The 16,389-nt window shown below is 47.7% G+C and overlaps 2 protein-coding genes across 5 annotated transcripts; one reads left to right on the top strand and one right to left on the bottom strand.

Moving 5' to 3' along the window:
* Positions 1-211: 211 nt before the first annotated feature.
* P2RX2 (purinergic receptor P2X 2) lies at positions 212-2,995 on the bottom strand (the record flags this gene model as incomplete). 4 transcript variants are annotated; one of them, XM_080941373.1, is made up of 12 exons in its annotated part: positions 212-316; positions 524-601; positions 687-752; positions 877-970; positions 1,134-1,264; positions 1,581-1,719; positions 1,832-1,912; positions 2,044-2,140; positions 2,218-2,293; positions 2,373-2,444; positions 2,540-2,675; positions 2,820-2,995. In XM_080941373.1, 12 exons carry the CDS (start codon positions 2,993-2,995, stop codon positions 212-214), a joined length of 1,251 nt encoding a protein of 416 aa, XP_080797499.1. The 4 variants fall into 4 exon arrangements, with proteins under 4 accessions (XP_080797499.1, XP_080797500.1, XP_080797497.1 ...); XM_080941374.1 differs by having other exon boundaries at positions 212-253; XM_080941371.1 differs by having other exon boundaries at positions 212-601; positions 2,540-2,711.
* A 6,766-nt stretch (positions 2,996-9,761) lies between these two features.
* Positions 9,762-14,997, top strand: LRCOL1 (leucine rich colipase like 1; the record flags this gene model as incomplete). The annotated part of the gene is made up of 5 exons (XM_080941343.1): positions 9,762-9,854; positions 11,121-11,246; positions 11,443-11,568; positions 11,681-11,803; positions 14,917-14,997. 5 exons carry the CDS (start codon positions 9,762-9,764, stop codon positions 14,995-14,997), a joined length of 549 nt encoding a protein of 182 aa, XP_080797469.1.
* Between the last annotated feature and the right edge of the window lie 1,392 nt (positions 14,998-16,389).

The following is a 16,389-nucleotide window of genomic DNA, read 5'->3' as shown; positions in this document are numbered from 1 at the left end:
AAAGGAGATAGCAGGAACCCATTTCTCCTCATATAAGCCTTAGGAAGAGGAAGAAAAGCCTGGGCTAAAGCAAGACACCTGTCCTCTTGCACAGGTGTCTGTTTCCCAGTCATGGACATGGTTACTGAAGAGCACAGATCTTCCCTAGGGCTGCCTAGCAGCCAAAGCTGTCTCTGCCCTCCCAGATCCAGGTCTGTAGCTTAGGATGAGATCAAAGTTGGGCCAAACCTTTGGGGTCCGTGGATGTGGAGTCCTGTTGGGAAGGCTCAGGGACAGGAGGTCTTTGTCCCATATGCTGGTCAAGAGTGTCCACCACCTGCTCAGTCAGAGCAGAGATGGAGCAAGGCCGAGGAGGCTGGGCAGCCAGTGGTAGCTCTGCCCCTTCTCCCAATGTTGGTCCTTCACCTGATGGAAGGCTGGGTGGCTGATCCTGGGAGTAGTGACTAGGTGGGGGAGGGATCTGGCCCAAGACAAGGGCAAGGGTCACAGGCCATCTACTTGAGGGATGCCTTGGAGTACGCACCTTGTCGAACTTCTTATGGCTGTAGAGCTTGTTTTTGTTCATGAATGTTAACAAAATCCAGTCACACAGAAAGGAGCCCTGGAATCAGCGGGTGCCAGTGGGTAAAGGCATACCAAACACTCCCTTCCTGACCCAGACCCCCAAAGAGATTTGGGTTTCTTACCACCCCGATGGAGGTCAGAGCAGTGGCCAGATTGATGATGGTAGGAATGAGACTGAATTTCCCTGCCTGTGGAGAACAGACTTGTGTTTAGTTAGACCTTCAACACAGGTTGCTTGTGGCAGAAGTGGAGCTTGAGGGTGGGTTGCTCTAAAGGACATGGTCCCAAGTGGAACCCTTCAGCTGTGCATACCTGTCCATGCACAATGACATCAATTCGAATCCCATAGGCTTTGATGAGAGTTCGAGTGGTAGTGGTGCCGTTTATCTTGTAATACTTGGCAAACCTAGGGTGGAGTGAACCAAAGTGGTATGGAAGCTGTCGGTCTGAGGACGGTGGGGTTTGTGCACACTCATCTTCCTCTCTTTAGGACCACTTCTGGTGTAACTATAGTCAAAGCGGGCACAACTCTCTACGTCCTGGGTCTAGACATTCAGAGAACAAGATACCTGAAGTTGTAGCCTGAGGAGGCAGGGTCATACTTGGGGTCGAGCCTCCGGAAAGAATATTTGGGGTTGCACTCTGACTCAGACAAGTCCAGGTCACAGTTCCAATTGATGATGACTCCAATGACACCACCCTGCAGGAAAGTGGACCAAGGAAGGTTGAAGAGCATAGAGCAGGAAAACCTCAGAGCAGGGTTCAGCTCAGAGCCAAAGGTCCAGGGAACAACTAACTTTCTGGCTGTGGAGGTATAGTGAGGTACTAGCACTAGTCATGGGACCAGGTGTCAATAATTGAGCAGGTGCCTGCACAGACATGATCACATTTCTCCCCTCTGCCTAAACACAGCTAAAGAAGGCCAAAACAAAGAAGAGACACCTAGAAGTAAAACCCTTCTTGGGTAGCAGATGCTGGCACCCAGCTTCTCTGTCCCCACGCCCTCTGCCCCTCACCTTGTGTGCCAGTTCTGTGAAGTTCTCTCCTGCCTGCTCTACAATGAAGCCCAGCCTGAAGATGGGACAGTATGGGTCAGAGTCCTGATCAAATGTGCAGTGCTTCAGATAGTCACTCTTCTGACTTGCAATGTTGCCCCTAAGGAGTAGCAGAAGACACAGACCTGTAGTTTAATCACCTGGCTCCCAGCACAAGCCTACACACTGGCCAGACACAAATATCAGAATATTACTCTGTCCCTCAGACTCACTTGGAGAACTTGAACTTGGGGTAGTGGATGCTGTTCTTGATAAGAATGGTGAAATTCGGAGCCATCTTACCCAGAAAATGGCTGCAAAGGTACAGACAGTGGTTTAATCTCCTTTCCCCCAAAGCCCCAGGGAAGGGAGGACCTCTTCCCCCCAGCTAATCTGATCTTCATCAGTAAGGAGAAAGGAGACTGCCAACGGCAGCTGTGGATACTTGTCAGTAGTTCCATCCTCCACAGGGCACCAGGCTGACACCTCGCAGGTCTTGGAGTCCCCGTGGTAATAGGGTACACAGTGACCTGTCCGAATCCCTACAGGACACACACTGGTTAATCTGTTGGGGTCAGTGCTAACCCCACCTTCCCCACTGTCCCTGGTACACACTGACCATTGCCTTGCATGTCCAGCTGCCCGGCCACACAGTCATCATCTGAATCGCAGGTAGAACTGTGAACCCTCATGCTCTAGAGTGGAGACTATAGGTCAGAGGGTAGACTCTGTAACTGGCCTAGGTTTTCCCAGACCACCCTTGACCCGCCTCACCTCTGGGCATGTTCCCAGGGTCTGGGAAGGGGTAACCTCAATCCTGGTGATGATGCTGACTACACTGCCCCCCTGGGTGCAGAAATAAAGGCGTAGTGGGCCTGTCAGCTCACTCAGACCAGTCACACCGTGGAGGAGCATCTGGCCTGGGGCAGGAAGCGCCGCACCTCCGGGGGCTTTACGTATTCCTCCACGTCCCACACTTTGTCTTCCGACATGGTGATCCCCTTGACTTTGGTGATGATAGAGCTCTCCGGACCGGTCTCGCTGTCCTGGTAGCTTTTCTGCACGATGAAGACGTACCTGTGGGACAGGGCGGTGCCGGCTCCGGAGGCAACCCTGGAGAGACCAGGATGTCCCTCTCCTGAAGCCCTAAGGGTACCCGCGCAAGCCCCCAGCTGAGGATCCCCTTCCGCCCAATTGCCCACTGTGTCCCGGCCCGCGCACCACACGAAGTAAAGCAGGATGAGTAGCTGAACCATGCGGTGCACGAATCCCAGGCGCCGATTCCGCACCACGATCACCTTGGGCGTCTCGTAGTCCCAGAACGCGGACCAGCAGCCCCGGGCCAAGCGCCGGACCATGTCCGCCCCCGCGGGAAGCCAAGGCTGTGCAGCGGCCATGGTCCAAGGAGCTTGGTCCACCAGAGCTGCTGGAGCGCCTCACACCCTCGGCTCTAGTGGGCAGGCTGGGGGCGTGGCCTCGCTCCCCGCCCATTGTGACAGTAGCCATCTAGTCCCTTTTCAAAGATGATGGAGTTGTATATACTGGTCTCCCTGAAAGCTGCAGGTGCAGCAGGGTGCGGCTCAGAGTGCAGCTTGGTGACAGGGCGGAGAGGCCTGGCCAGAAGAGCCCCGGGGAGACCAAGAGAAGCTCCACACTGGGAGAGTGCAACCCTCATCACACTTGAGGCTCAGGAAAAGCTTGGGGGATGACGGCACCCCAGATTTCTCACAACAGACACACGAGGGCGCAAGCTCCAATTTCTCCACGGAACTGCCCAGCATTGTGCTGTCAATTCCGTTTCCCACCCCCACCCACTCCCAACCTCTTGCAAACTGAAATTGTTTCCTGGTAACTGATTATGCCTCTCCTGCGCCCAGGTTATTTGAAGCAAATTCCAAACATCTTAATATGTCTCAGAGAGATGACCTTAAGCTGTCCTTTATGGAAATAAAATGCATTTAACTTATGAACAATCCAGTGAGTGTAGTACACTCTGAACATTGTGCAGTTCCCTTCACTGGACAACACAAAACACGTTCTTCCGCCTCAAAATAAACTCATACCCGTGAAGCTGTTATTCCTGTTCCCCCTCCTAAACTATTGCACAGTAGTCTTCATGTCTCAAAAGGGTTTTTCTTTGAAATAGGACACCTGCCTTGGCTTTTCAAGATCCACCCACATTCTGTGCTCTTTGATAATACTTCGAAGTGAGGCCACAGCAATTCCATCTTTGGTAAATCTGGACATCTCTTTGCTGTTGCTAATAGTGCAGTTAAATTGTGTATTTGAACTGTTTGATTAAATCTGTGTTTGTGCCTAGGGAGCAAAGGCAATCTAATTCAGAACAACCAAATGCATAATTTTAGGGAATATTTTGTAACAAAAGGCCCGGTCTTATCCCATGTCAGACTGCCAATTGCCCAGATCCCTTCCAGACAGTACCTCCCCACTTGAAATCACCAAACTGATTACTTCCTTCCTGTTTTCCACGGAGGGCCTCCATAGATCTTGGCTCCTTATTTGTGAGTCTTACTTTCTTAGCTAAATTCTGGTTTTTAAGTTGCCTGAGGCCAAGCATGCTTATACAAAACCAGTAATCGCCCCACTTGGGAGGTGGAGACAGAAAGATTGTAAGTAGACAATCCTAGTCAATCCTAGAGTGCTAAGAATGAGTGCTGAAGTTGTACCGCAGGATAGCTCAGTGGTGGAGTGCTTGCCCAGTGTTTGTGAGGCCCTGGGTCCAGTCCACACACCTCCACCCAAAGCAAAAATCTCAAGTGAATGAACAGCCCACACTGTAGAACAGACAGAAACATTTATAATTGAGAACAAACTGAGACTATTATCAGGAGGTGGAGTCAGAACGAGACGTGAGCACCTGACAGTGGAGATCTGGGAGCAGAGAAAGGGGATTCTAGGTGCCTAAGGAGTTGTGGTCCTGGGGAAGGTGGCCCACAAGGAGCCAGTGCCCTACACTATCCACTAATGGTGTGCTTGGCTGTTAGTAGCTAGTCCTGCTTTGGAACAGAAGCATAAAAGCAGGGACAGTACGGTGGGAGGCCATGTCCATGTATCTCTACATCCTATGCTGAGGGTGGGGCAGGAAGCAGAACGCTGAGTGGAGTAGAGTTACAGCTCAGAGACTAGAGGACAAATTGCTCGGCTAACCTGTAACCCTCTACTTCAAGGCTGGCTGACTCTGACTTCAGAGCTGTCTGCTCTGCTTGGAAACTGCAGTTTGGCTGACCTCACTGCGGAGAGGAGCAAGTGGACCTGAGGCAAGAAGGTAGGGCCACTGGGTTTTCAGCAATACCCAAAACTACCTTTCTACTCCCAGGAATAAGTCAGATTAGTCTATCCTGGGTAGTGGGTACCTGACAAGAAACAGTATAGTTCCTGGTTCTACCCAGTGGTTGCAATCATCCCTTATCCCTGAAAGCAGAGTGGAAAAACTAATCGTAAAATGGCTTCTTTTGAGACTGAACACAGCCTGGAAAACCCCTGCTCTGTACAATATGAAGTAACTTAGAGTAGGGTGTAGCTTGATCTCAGCAGTAACCCCAAAGCCCTCTATGCCCAACAAAGCACATCTTCCCATTAAACAGAGTCTTTCTAGGCCCTGACACCATTCTTCCATCTGTCTCTGTGGATCTGATCCCTCCATGGCCCTCCAGGAAGTGGAGTCCAACAGTATTTGGCGTTTTGTGACTAGCTGATTTATTTAACATGGTGCACTCAGGGCTTTCCTGTTCAGTACTCCTTTGTAAACAGTGGAATGGTTATTTGTGACCCTGTTCTACTGGACTTCTCATGGGCAGTAATAGAGTGTTCTTGGGCTGTGTGAGGTATGTCCTGCCCAACTTGGAAACGGCCTGTGACCTTTGCAGATCTTAAAGGAAGGGCTGAGGCTTAAAAGCAAAAATCTTTCCCTGGTTTCAAGCACGAAAAGAAAAGCAAGTTTGAAATTCAAAAGTGTTCAGGTTGTGACTCAGTTTATAGCATATGAGGCCTATTAATATATAGAAAGAACACTTGCTGAGTTTGTACAATAGCTGTAGATCTATTCCCTCCACTGGGACAGTGCTATATGCCCCCAGCTACCTGGTGACAAAGGGCATCTGGGACCCTTGACTTGCTGAGAAGGAAACAAAAGTAGATTCTTTCTACCCTTAGCAGTCGGTCCCACTCCTGTGGCTGGCACAGTCTTCGTGGGGAATGGGCGTGTCTCACATTACTAACAAGAAGTGCAATTTGTTCTTGAATTGGAAGAGTAAATAAAAGCCATGGGAGCTGAGGCTGGAGAAGTGGCTCAGCATATAGGAACACCGATTGTTTTTCTAGAGAATCCAGGGGGGCTGGAGAGTTGGCTCAGTGGTTAGGAGCACTGACTGCCCCATCTAGGGGTCCTGAGTTCAATTCCCAGTAACCACATGGTGGCTCACAACTATCTGTACTGAGATCTGATACCCTCTCATGGTGTGTCTGAAGATAGCTACAGGTGTAGTCATATATAATAGAATAAATCTTTAAAAAAAATTCTAGTTCCAGACAATACTCCACAGACATGTTTGAATGCCAGTCTAATGAAGACAATCCTCAATTGGGGTTCCCTCTTACCAGGTGTCTCTAGTTTGTATCAGATTGACAAAGCCTAATCAGTATACCTGACAGGAAGTATGGCCAAGTCCTCAAAAGACTCCTTCATTTCCAGTGTCCCTGGACGTCCCTGCTGGCTAAGACTGTAGATTAGAACCCAGTGTTCCATCCTATCCTGGGCCCCAAGGCTGGCTAAGTATAATCACCTTAGCCCCTGAGGATGGCGTGCCTGGAGAGAATGATAACTCATCATGGAATGCTTTAAAACATAAGATTTTAGAATGTGGGGCTGGAGGGATGGTTCGGTAGTTAGGAACACTGACTGCTCTTCTAGAGGTCCTGAGTTCAATTCCCGGTGGCAGCATGGTACTTACAACCATCTGTAATGGGATCTAATGCCCTCTTCTGGTGTATCTAAAGAGAGGGACAGTGTATTCACCTCCACAGAATAAATAAATAGGTCTTTTTAGAATGTGTATAAATCAGGGGTGGGGCATCCAGGTGAGATGGGGATTGGGCTGGGGGTCAGTTTAAGGGTGACAGAGCATGAATAACAATTTTAATAACTCACCTGAATGATTATACAGTCTGGACTTGATCACATCAGGGCTTTGGGGTTTTTGCGTTGCTGCACTAGTGTTTGGAGAGCCTAGTTTGTGTTGGAGTGAGAGGCCCAAAGACTTTTCCAACAGACCTCTGAGCCACAGAACGTCAAGCATGGAGAAGGCTATTTCCAGCTCCAAAGTGGGGTTTCCTCTGGCATGGTAGGTGGTGACTATGCTGAGTCAAGATCCATTGAGCTATGTACTTTAGACGGCACATGGTGTGTTGTGTGACACTTGTTGCCTGAAAGAAAAATGGAATCCAAACTCCCCTTCCATAGCAGTTTCTTGAGCAGCAAACACTCAAGCTGAGACTTTGAGTACGGCACATCGGAGCTGGAACCTGACTGTTCAGGGGCTGCCTCTGGCCTGAGCAGAGGACAAGACCTTCAGGGAGGCTCTTTCTGGAAGTTCATAGTATGACATTACTAGTAGTCATATTGGGTGTGTTTGCCTATTTTCTGTTAGATTGTAACAAGGGGAGAATTATTCCATTCTGCCTCCCATCACTGGGAAGATAGGAAAGATGTTCTTTGGCTTGTCCCATGAGCACACCATGATTTGCAAACTCACAGTAGCCTCTGGCGCAAGAACAACTGTCTCACAGATGCTGGTGATAACTCATCATGGAATGCTTTAAAACTGACTCTGAAGATGCAGAGGTGAAGAGGACAGAGCTACTTGTGTACAGAGGGGAAGGCCCTATGTTTTGTTGCATGAGAGCAGAGTAGCTGCCGCCAATTATAGCAGCTGGACATGAGAGGGCAGGAAAAAGGAAGAGACATATCCTAAAGCCCCAACATTCTGCACTCAGACTCTGCCAGGCTCTCTGGTAACCTTTCCCCTTAGCACTTCACTGCGTGTGCCAGACACATAGAATCAGACTCGGACCAGGCCAAGCCCATTAACTGCTTCCTGAGATAAATAGACACCGTTCTTAGAAACAAAGGAAGTCAGGCCATCCACAGTATGCCATTCAGTGTTTAGGGCACACCAAAATAAAGACACAAAGAAACAGGGACCATGACCCACAAGCTGAGTGGGCTGAGCAGAAACCGTCCAGGAGAGACTCCTGTAACAGCTGCTGCATGCAAGGAAGGCACTTTGAAGCTCTCAGCACCTGAAGGCAAAATCAGAGGGAGAGTATATTTACACTCCTTAATGTTTGACCTCTTTCCTGACTTTGGCTTTCACAGAGAGTCTAATCCATTTGGAATTAGCTTCAATGGGAGAAAAGGATGCTGAAAGTCCAGGATCAAGCTAGAGATACAGTCTAATCAGTAAAGAGGATCCAAGCTCATCTCTAGAATCCACATAAGAAGCCCAATGGTGCACACCTTTAATCCCAGCACTGGGGAGGCAGCAGAAGGCAGTTCTCTGTGAGTTCGAGGCCAGCCTGGTCTACAGATCAAGCTCTAGGACAGCCAGTGGGGTGCAGAGAAACCCTGTCTCAAAAAAAAAAAAAAAAAAGTGAGCTAACAAATCAGGAAGAGACACGGAGAATCCTTAACCTAAATGAAAGAAATGATTCTGAAAAGCCACAGGCTGTGGTTCCAGCTAGAACCGTCTTGAAAAAGTTGAACTACAGAAAAAGAGAAAATCCAGCAATGACCTTGCTGGACTTGGGGAGGATAAGCAGGAACAACAGGCAATTCTGTGTGACATGACAGTGGGCATGCTGTTTTCTATTTGTCCAGATCTGAATCATGTGACTGACAAGTGTAAGGCCCAATGTCACCTTGAATTTGGCGAGTGCACATGTCCCTGTACATTCATTGGTGTTGCTGCCCCACCCCCCAGTGTGACATGTCACCAAAATGAAAAAGGGACTGAGGAAGAAAGAACTAGAAATCTACTTTCTTCACCATTTGGGAGTCATCTTTATTTAATCTGTTTCTTATATATACGAATACACTGTCCCTGTCCTCAGACACACCAGAATAGGGCATCTGATCTCATTATAGATGGTTGTGAGCCACCATGTAGTTGCCAGGAATTGAACTCAGGACCTTTGGAAGAGCAGCCAGTGCTCTAACCACTGAGCAATCTCTCCAGCAGTATTTATTTATTTTTATTCTATTTATGTGTGATAGGGTACATTTATGTGCACTATGTGTATGCTAGTACCCAAGGAGGTCAGTTAAAAGTGTTGGGTCTCCTGGAACTGGATTTGCAAATGATTGTGAGCTACTATGTGGGTGCTGGAAATTGAATCTGGATCCTCTGAAAAAACAAGTGCCCTTAACCGCCAGGCTGTCTCTCTGACCTCTTATTTGTTGTTTCTTTGTTTGTTTGTTTTGAGGCAGAGTTTCACTATGTAGCTCCGACTGTTCTGCAACTCAGAGATCTTCCTACTGCCATGTCCTGTCCTGCGTGGTGGAGTTAAAGATGCGCGTGTGGCTGGGGGAGGAGGGAACAATGTGTGTTCACATGGTCCAAGCTGGCCTCAAAGCTGCTATATAGCTAAAATAATGCTGATCCTCATGTCTTAACTTCCCAGTGCTGGGAGTTCAGTCATACGCCATCCCACCACATTTATGCAATGATGGGGGATCAAAGTCAGTGTGTCTATGTGCTAGGCAGTCAGTCTACCAGGCCTTATGCACATCTTTTTTCTTGTAAGCCCAAAGCTGCTCTTAAAAACAATTATTTATGGGGCCTGGAGAGACAACTCAGAGTTTAAGAGCACTCCCAGAGCTCCTGAGTTCAATTCCCAGCAACCACTTAATAGCTCATAGCCATCTACAATGAGGTCTGGTGCCCTCTTCTGGCCTGCAGGCGTACACGCAGTCAGAACACTATACATAATAAATAAGTCCTTAAAAAATAGACAAAAAATTACAAAAAAATTAATAGTTTATAAAAATCTATTTTATAAGAGAAAGTACTGTAGAGGGAAGAAGATACTTTGCTATATGCCAAGGGCAGGGCTTACTCCATAAAACCCTGACAGGCCCAGCGTGAGATGTCTGTCATGGTGTGGACACAACTACTGCTGCTGCTCTGGGCTGTGCCCACATCCCAGAATAAGAATGTGAAGATGGCTTCAGCCTACAAGGTGAGCTCAAGCCCATGCTCTCCCATGCATGTCTTTTATCTAGATGGCTGGAGGTAGGGTGGGGAACCCAGGACCTAGATGGAGCAGAGGTAACAGGAGCAGGCCCAGTGGGGAGGGACGTGAGAACGCAGATGGTGAATAGTACAGTCATAACAGCATCTGAGGGACCCCACTACTGTACCCAATCTTCTTGCAACTCGGTAAAGTCTTAAAGACGCAGCCGATTGGGAGAACACTCCAGAAGGCAAGGAACAGGATTCTCTTAGGGTCTCCCCTGACTCCTTTGTGTGCAATGTCATATCCCTGGTTGCCTTTGTATACACCCGAAATCACCCAACGCTATGTCCTGTTAATCTGTGATTCCCTTCTCCTGTGTGCCCTGTGTGTTCTGCTGTGGCTCCTTACTGACTAACCTCTGGTTGCAGTCTGCTTAGCAGTTCCTCTGACTTGAACCTACAGCCAATATGCTGGTTTTGTTTTAAAAACAAGACAAACATTTCCCTGGGTGGAAATCCCCAACTTTCCCTTTCTAGATCCAGATGAGCTGTGTGACCCTGGGGAAAGTGATTGTCACTAAGCATTAATTTCTTTATCTGTCATCAAAGGTAGTAAGGCAGACGTTGCAGGATTTGCTTGCAGTTCCTTCTTGCCTGTGTCCCAGGTTCTGGCACTTGTCTCTATCTTCTGTGTCCTATCTGACCTTCTGAGCCCCTGGCCTACGACAGACACTTTTCTTCTTCTTCTTCTTCTTCATCATCATCATCTTCTTCTTCTTCTTTCTCCTCCTCCTCCTCCTCCTCTTCTTCTTCCTTCTCCTCCTCCTCCTTCTTTTTCTTCCTCTTCCTCCTCCTCCTTCTTCTTCTTATCAGAACTGAGGACCAAACCCAGGGCCTCGCTCTTGCTAGGCAAGCACTCTACCACTGAGCTAAATCCCCAAACCTTTCTTTTTCTTTTTTTGGCTTTTTTGAGGCAGAGTTTCCTCTGTCACCCTGGCTGTGCTGGAACTCACTCTGTAGCCTGGGCTAGCCTTGAACTCAGAGATTCTCCTGCCTCTGCTTCCCAAGTGTTGTAATTAAGATTCACATGCTCTCTTCCACTCTCCTTGTCTTTCCCTTTTCCCAGGTCAGAAAATTTCATACTGAGTTGGAGGGAGGTTAATACAAGGTAGCTGGAGTGGGTGGAGCCAATGTCTAAACCCAGAAGCCTCTCTGGGAATTTTGTCTGCTGCTGCCATGAAGAAGGTAAACAAAAACCCTGATGTTTCAGGGGATCGGAGAGATGTGTCGATACAACTCTGAGTGTCAGAGCGACTGTTGTGTCACCAACAGCTTGAACCCACAGAAATTCTGCACCCCTCAGACCGTGTTTTTGCAATGTGTACCCTGGAGGAAGGTGACTGGGGCCCCAGGGCAACACCTAGGGAGGGAAAGAAACAAGCAGGGGACACCTTCCAGCTCCACTCCTACCTGCCTTTGGATGATCTAGATGAAATGGGCCCCTGGGGAGGGCGAGAGAAGGGAGTTCAGGGGTGGTAGAGGGAAAGGGAGTCCTTGGAAGCAGAGAGTGCTGGTCCTCTGCTCCCTCACAGCCAAATGGGTACATCTGTGAAACAAAAGCAGAATGCCACAGCAACTGTTGCGTCAGGACTGACTCCAGCCCAGAAACGTTCTGCTCAGCAAAGTCCATCTTCTGGCAGTGTGTGTCTTGGCGCAAGGTGAGCATGGAGCAAGGGAGCCATGGGCCCATGCCCTGGGGCAGGGTCCCTGGTGAGAGAGGGGAAGAGGGACTTCACTGGGACTAGATGATATCTGAGCATCTCTCTCCAGCCCGAAGGAGCCGTATGCCAAAACCACTTTGAATGCTGGAGCCTGTGCTGCTTGCCACTGAGTGAGAACAGCCCTTCCCACTGCACAAAGCGCACCGGGCTCCTGGCTCTCTGCCTACCGGTGGTGAGGGTTGTATGTGAAACCAAATCCCACCAACAGAGGGCACAGTGGCTCCCTGTAGTTAGTGTTCATTTGTCTCTGTGGAGCACACTTGGGGGAGGGGGTTTCCTGGCCCAGGCACTGAGCCCTCTGGGTATGAAAGTATAGGACACAATTGTAAAGGCCTGTTGATGCCACCTGGAGGGACCAGAAACTTGCAAGTCAGGAAGCTGATGTTGAAACTACCAGAAGCTGGAGCAGAACTAGTCTTCAGGCCTATAAGAGTGTGTGTCTATATCTGTACATGTATGTTATATGTGCACGCCTGTCCTGTCTTACTCTGTTTTTCTCTGACTCTATGTGTGCATGTGTGTGTTCATGTGCATGCATGTGTGTGTGTGTGTGTGTGTGTGTGTGTGTGTGTGTGATGTCTACCAAGAAAAGGTACCATTATAAGTACCAGGCAGAAAGGGTCTCCTAGCTTTTCTCCCTCCCACCTCTTTACTTTCTTCTGCCCCTTAGTGGATCCAGAGGACAAAATCTCAGAGAACAAGGGCTACAGAGAATAGGGGCTTGTGGGACTGAGCAGCCTGTGTGTAGGGGCCGTGTGGGGTTAAGTACATACTTTGTTGTTAGACATCATAATATCCATGTGGTGCACAGGGGTCTATTGCTCCTAAGGTTAAGAATATGACCCCTGTCAGGAGAATCCAACTATTGGGCGTGTTTAGCTTGATTACCACTTCAGACATCCTGACACATCAGGGAACAGTTGGAATGGGGGAATTGTTCCACCCACAGTGTCTGGGCCCTCTGGTTAGTGCTTAGAATGAAGCCCGTATGATTTTTTTCTCTCTCTCTGACCTCCGCTGTCTTGTAGTGAATGAACATGATCTTGTGCGATACAGAGCTAATGCTGGACTTCAGAGAGCAGAAAGTGTGTTAATGTGAATTCCCTGAGTCCCACGCTTGAAGCATCCGGGGACAAATCACAGGATTTTGGCTTAGTTACTACACAGAAATAAAAACTACTCATTAATGAGGCCTTGTCCAGTCCATGTTTTTCCTTTTTCTTTTTAAGATTTATTTATTTATTATATATAAATATACTGTAGCCATCTCTCCAGCCCCCAGTCCATGTTTTTAAATAACAAAAGTATGGATGTTGTGATAGAATTGCAGCTTGTGTCTGGACAGACCACACCAGGCTGATGCAATTCCATGTGGGGGAGGTTTATTGGGGGCGACAGACACAAAAGGGAAAAGGGGGAAAGAGAGAAGAAAAAGAGGAGGGGTGATTAAGGTTAGGAAGGGTAAGCTTTTTATTCAAACTGTGATGTAACTGCTCACAGGTAAATGTGGGAGCTAAACCAAATGTATGCTGGGAATGTATGGCCATTGCCACAGCAATAGATGCAGGAGTCCCTGTCACCTGTGGGTGACGTCATTGCTGAGTTCAGCAGCAAAAGCCTGATACCAACAATGGAAATCTTTGGAAACCCTGGAGACACATTTGGCTCTGCTCAGCTCCACTGGGATCACCAGGATTGGAGATGTTGGTGTTCCTCTTTAAGAAAAGGATTCAGTTGGGCTGGAGAGATGGCTCAGTGGTTAAGAACACTGACTGCTCTTTCAGAGGTCCTGAGTTCAAGTCCCAGCCACCACATGGTGGCTTACAACCATCTGTAATGAAATCAGATGCCTTCTCCTGGTGTGTTGAAAACAGTTACAGTGTACTCACATAAAATAAATAAATTAATTAAAAAAATAAAGTATTTATTACATAAATTCTATAAAAAGTATAAATGTATAAGTTTAAAAATGACAATATGCAATTTTTTATTAATTGCTGATATCCCTAGGACATTTTATTTCCAACCTTTTTGGCTTCATCATCATCTTTAACTATACTTACAAAAAATAGCATTTTGGGACCAACAAAGATGGTTCAGTGAGTAAAGGCATTTCTTGCCAAGGCTGACAACCTGAATTCTATCCCTAGGATCCAGAGGTTGTGGAGTGGGTTGGCCTGATGCTGTTTGTATTCTAATGTTAATACAGGTTTCTCAAGAAGGGTTGCCCCGTGGGCTGGAGGGATGGCTCAGTGGTTGAGAGCACTGGCTACTCTTCCAGAGGTCCTGAGTTCAAATCCCAGCAACCACATGATGGCTCAAAACCATCCTTTTGGGATCTGATGCCCTCTCTGGTGTGTCTGAAGAAAGCTACAGTGTACTTACATATAATAATAAATAAATCTCTTTTAAAAAAAGAAAGTAAAGCAGCTGAGTTCCCACTGAGGGCACTGCCCAGTGCTTGTACAACATTGAGGACTTGTGATGGTTATTCTTGGTTGTCAACTTGACTACGCGAGGAATCCATTAAAACTCAAATGACTGGGAGCGGGAGGGATGGCTCAGTGGTTAAGAGCACTGACTGCTCTTCCAGAGGTCCTGAGTTCAAATCCCAGCAACCACATGGTGGCTCACAACCGTCTATCTGTAAAGGGATCCAATATCCCTTCTGGTGTGTCAGACACACAAGCTTCAGTGTATTCATATAAACAACATAAAAAGATAAATCTTGAGAGAGAGGGAGAGAACACCAAGGTTTAGTTCTCAGAATCCACATGGTGGCTCACAATCATTTATAATTCTAGTTCCAGGGCTGGAGAGATGGCTCAGAGGTTAAGAGCACTGACTGCTCTTCCAGAGGTCCTGAGTTCAAATCCCAGCAACCACATGGAGGCTCACAACCATCTGTAATGGGGTCTGATGCCCTCTTCTGGTGTGTCTGAGGTGAATAGCAGTGTATTTACATGTTTAAAATAAATAAATAAATCTTTAAAAGAAACCTCAAATGTCTGGGCATGCCTGTGAGAGGTTTTATTTGTTTGTTTGCTTGCTTTGGTTTTTCAAGACAGGGCTTCTCTGTGTAGCAGCCCTGGCTCTGGCTGTCCTGGAACAAAACACTGTAGACCAGGCTGGCCAAGGCTGGTCTTTCACAGAGATCTGCCTGCCTCTGCCTCTCGAGTGCTGGAATTTGTGCACCACCATTCCTAGCTGAGAGTTTTCTTTTTTTCTTTTTTCTTATTAAATCATTTGTGGGAAGGCCTATTTCTGAACCTGATCTTTTTTCAGGTCCTTATGGATTTTCATATGAGGATCAGTCAGGGCTGGTATGCAGAAGAGTCTGTCAGCGGGTTAGGGTTCTGGTGTTGACTGTGGGTGGTAATCATCCTCTTAAGGGAAAGACAGCCTAACTGTGGTCAGTTTTATGGTTAGTGCCTGGTTTGGGGAATTCGGTTTTTTTTTTTGTTTGTTTGTTTTGGTTTTTTTTTTTTTGTTTTTTGTTTTTTTTTTTTTGATGTTTCATTTTGTTCTTTAAAGCAAGGTCACAGGGATACACAATGAAAATCATGAACGGAGACTGGAAAAGACACAGGAGTAGAGCAAGGAGGAGCCCTGAGCCACGTGCTTGGGTGGTTTCCTTAGAAATTTCCTCTAGTGAATGGGAGCCAGCTCAGGACCCTGTGCTGTTCCAAAGACGGCCACCAAATGGTGATGTGGCCTTGTCATGAAAGAGCCTTGGCAAGAGGTGGCACCTGACTCAAGAGAAAATAAAACAGGCAGACATGGAGTAGACTCCCGTTTGTGCTCAGACTTCTCTGTAAAGATCTGCTCTATAAAGCTTGTTTTTCCTGCTGAATAGTCTCGGGCTGAGCCAAGAGGGTTGCAAAAATGTACATAGGGACAAAGGCTAGAACCCCAGGCTAGAAGCCTCTGAAAACACAGTCTTGAATCTCTAAAAGTCAGAGATCAGGATGAAAGTTGGCTCTGGAGGTGATTCCCGAGGCATTGAGGAAGAAGCTCAGTCCATGGGAAGTAAAAAACCAGTGAATTTTTCAAGATGCAGCAGGTTGGGTAATGCTGGTCCCTGGAGAACCTGTCCAGTTCACTTCAGAAGTGCTTTAAGGCTTTAATAATATGGTGGTGGAAAATGGGGGTGACTCCTGCTCAGTGCGTGTTTTATTCATGTCAGGGAAGACTGACGTCTACAATTAGCGCCAGGGACCACAGCTTAGCAGGGCCACTTGTGGCTTGTCCTGTGGGGTTACAAGAGCCCAAGCTGCCAGGCAGGTCACAAGACAACAAGGCTGGTGGTGAGGCTGCAGGAAGAGGACTTGGTAGAGCGTCAGCAACATGAAGATGGGACTGAGGACGGACATCTACTTATTAACTTGTGAGTGAGGACGGACCCCAGGTAGCAATGAATTACAGAAACAGTGAAGAGGAACGTGTGAGTTTATCAGGTGCAATGAGGCAGAATTCGAGGTAAGAAGTTCCTCAGAGCCTCGAATGCCTCTTACGTGTGTGCAGAGCCTGGTAGCTGCAGTCCACTTGAGAGGCACATCAGACTAGGGGACTTTTTACAGTTGGGGCACAGATATGGTCTTCCAATCTTGACTCACATCATCTAGGAGTGAAGATGAGTGTTGTTTGGGGGTGACTTCATGCTGTGGCAGCAGCTGGAAGTGTACTGACAAAGCTCATGCCTCACCTCTCAGAGAGCCAGTCTGATGCTTCATACAGACTGCAGTTTCCTGCAGAGGT

This window comes from Micromys minutus, assembly GCF_963924665.1.
Source record: "Micromys minutus genome assembly, chromosome: 29".
NCBI classification, from domain to species: domain Eukaryota; kingdom Metazoa; phylum Chordata; class Mammalia; order Rodentia; family Muridae; genus Micromys; species Micromys minutus.
This window is presented reverse-complemented; position numbering and strand designations above follow the sequence as displayed.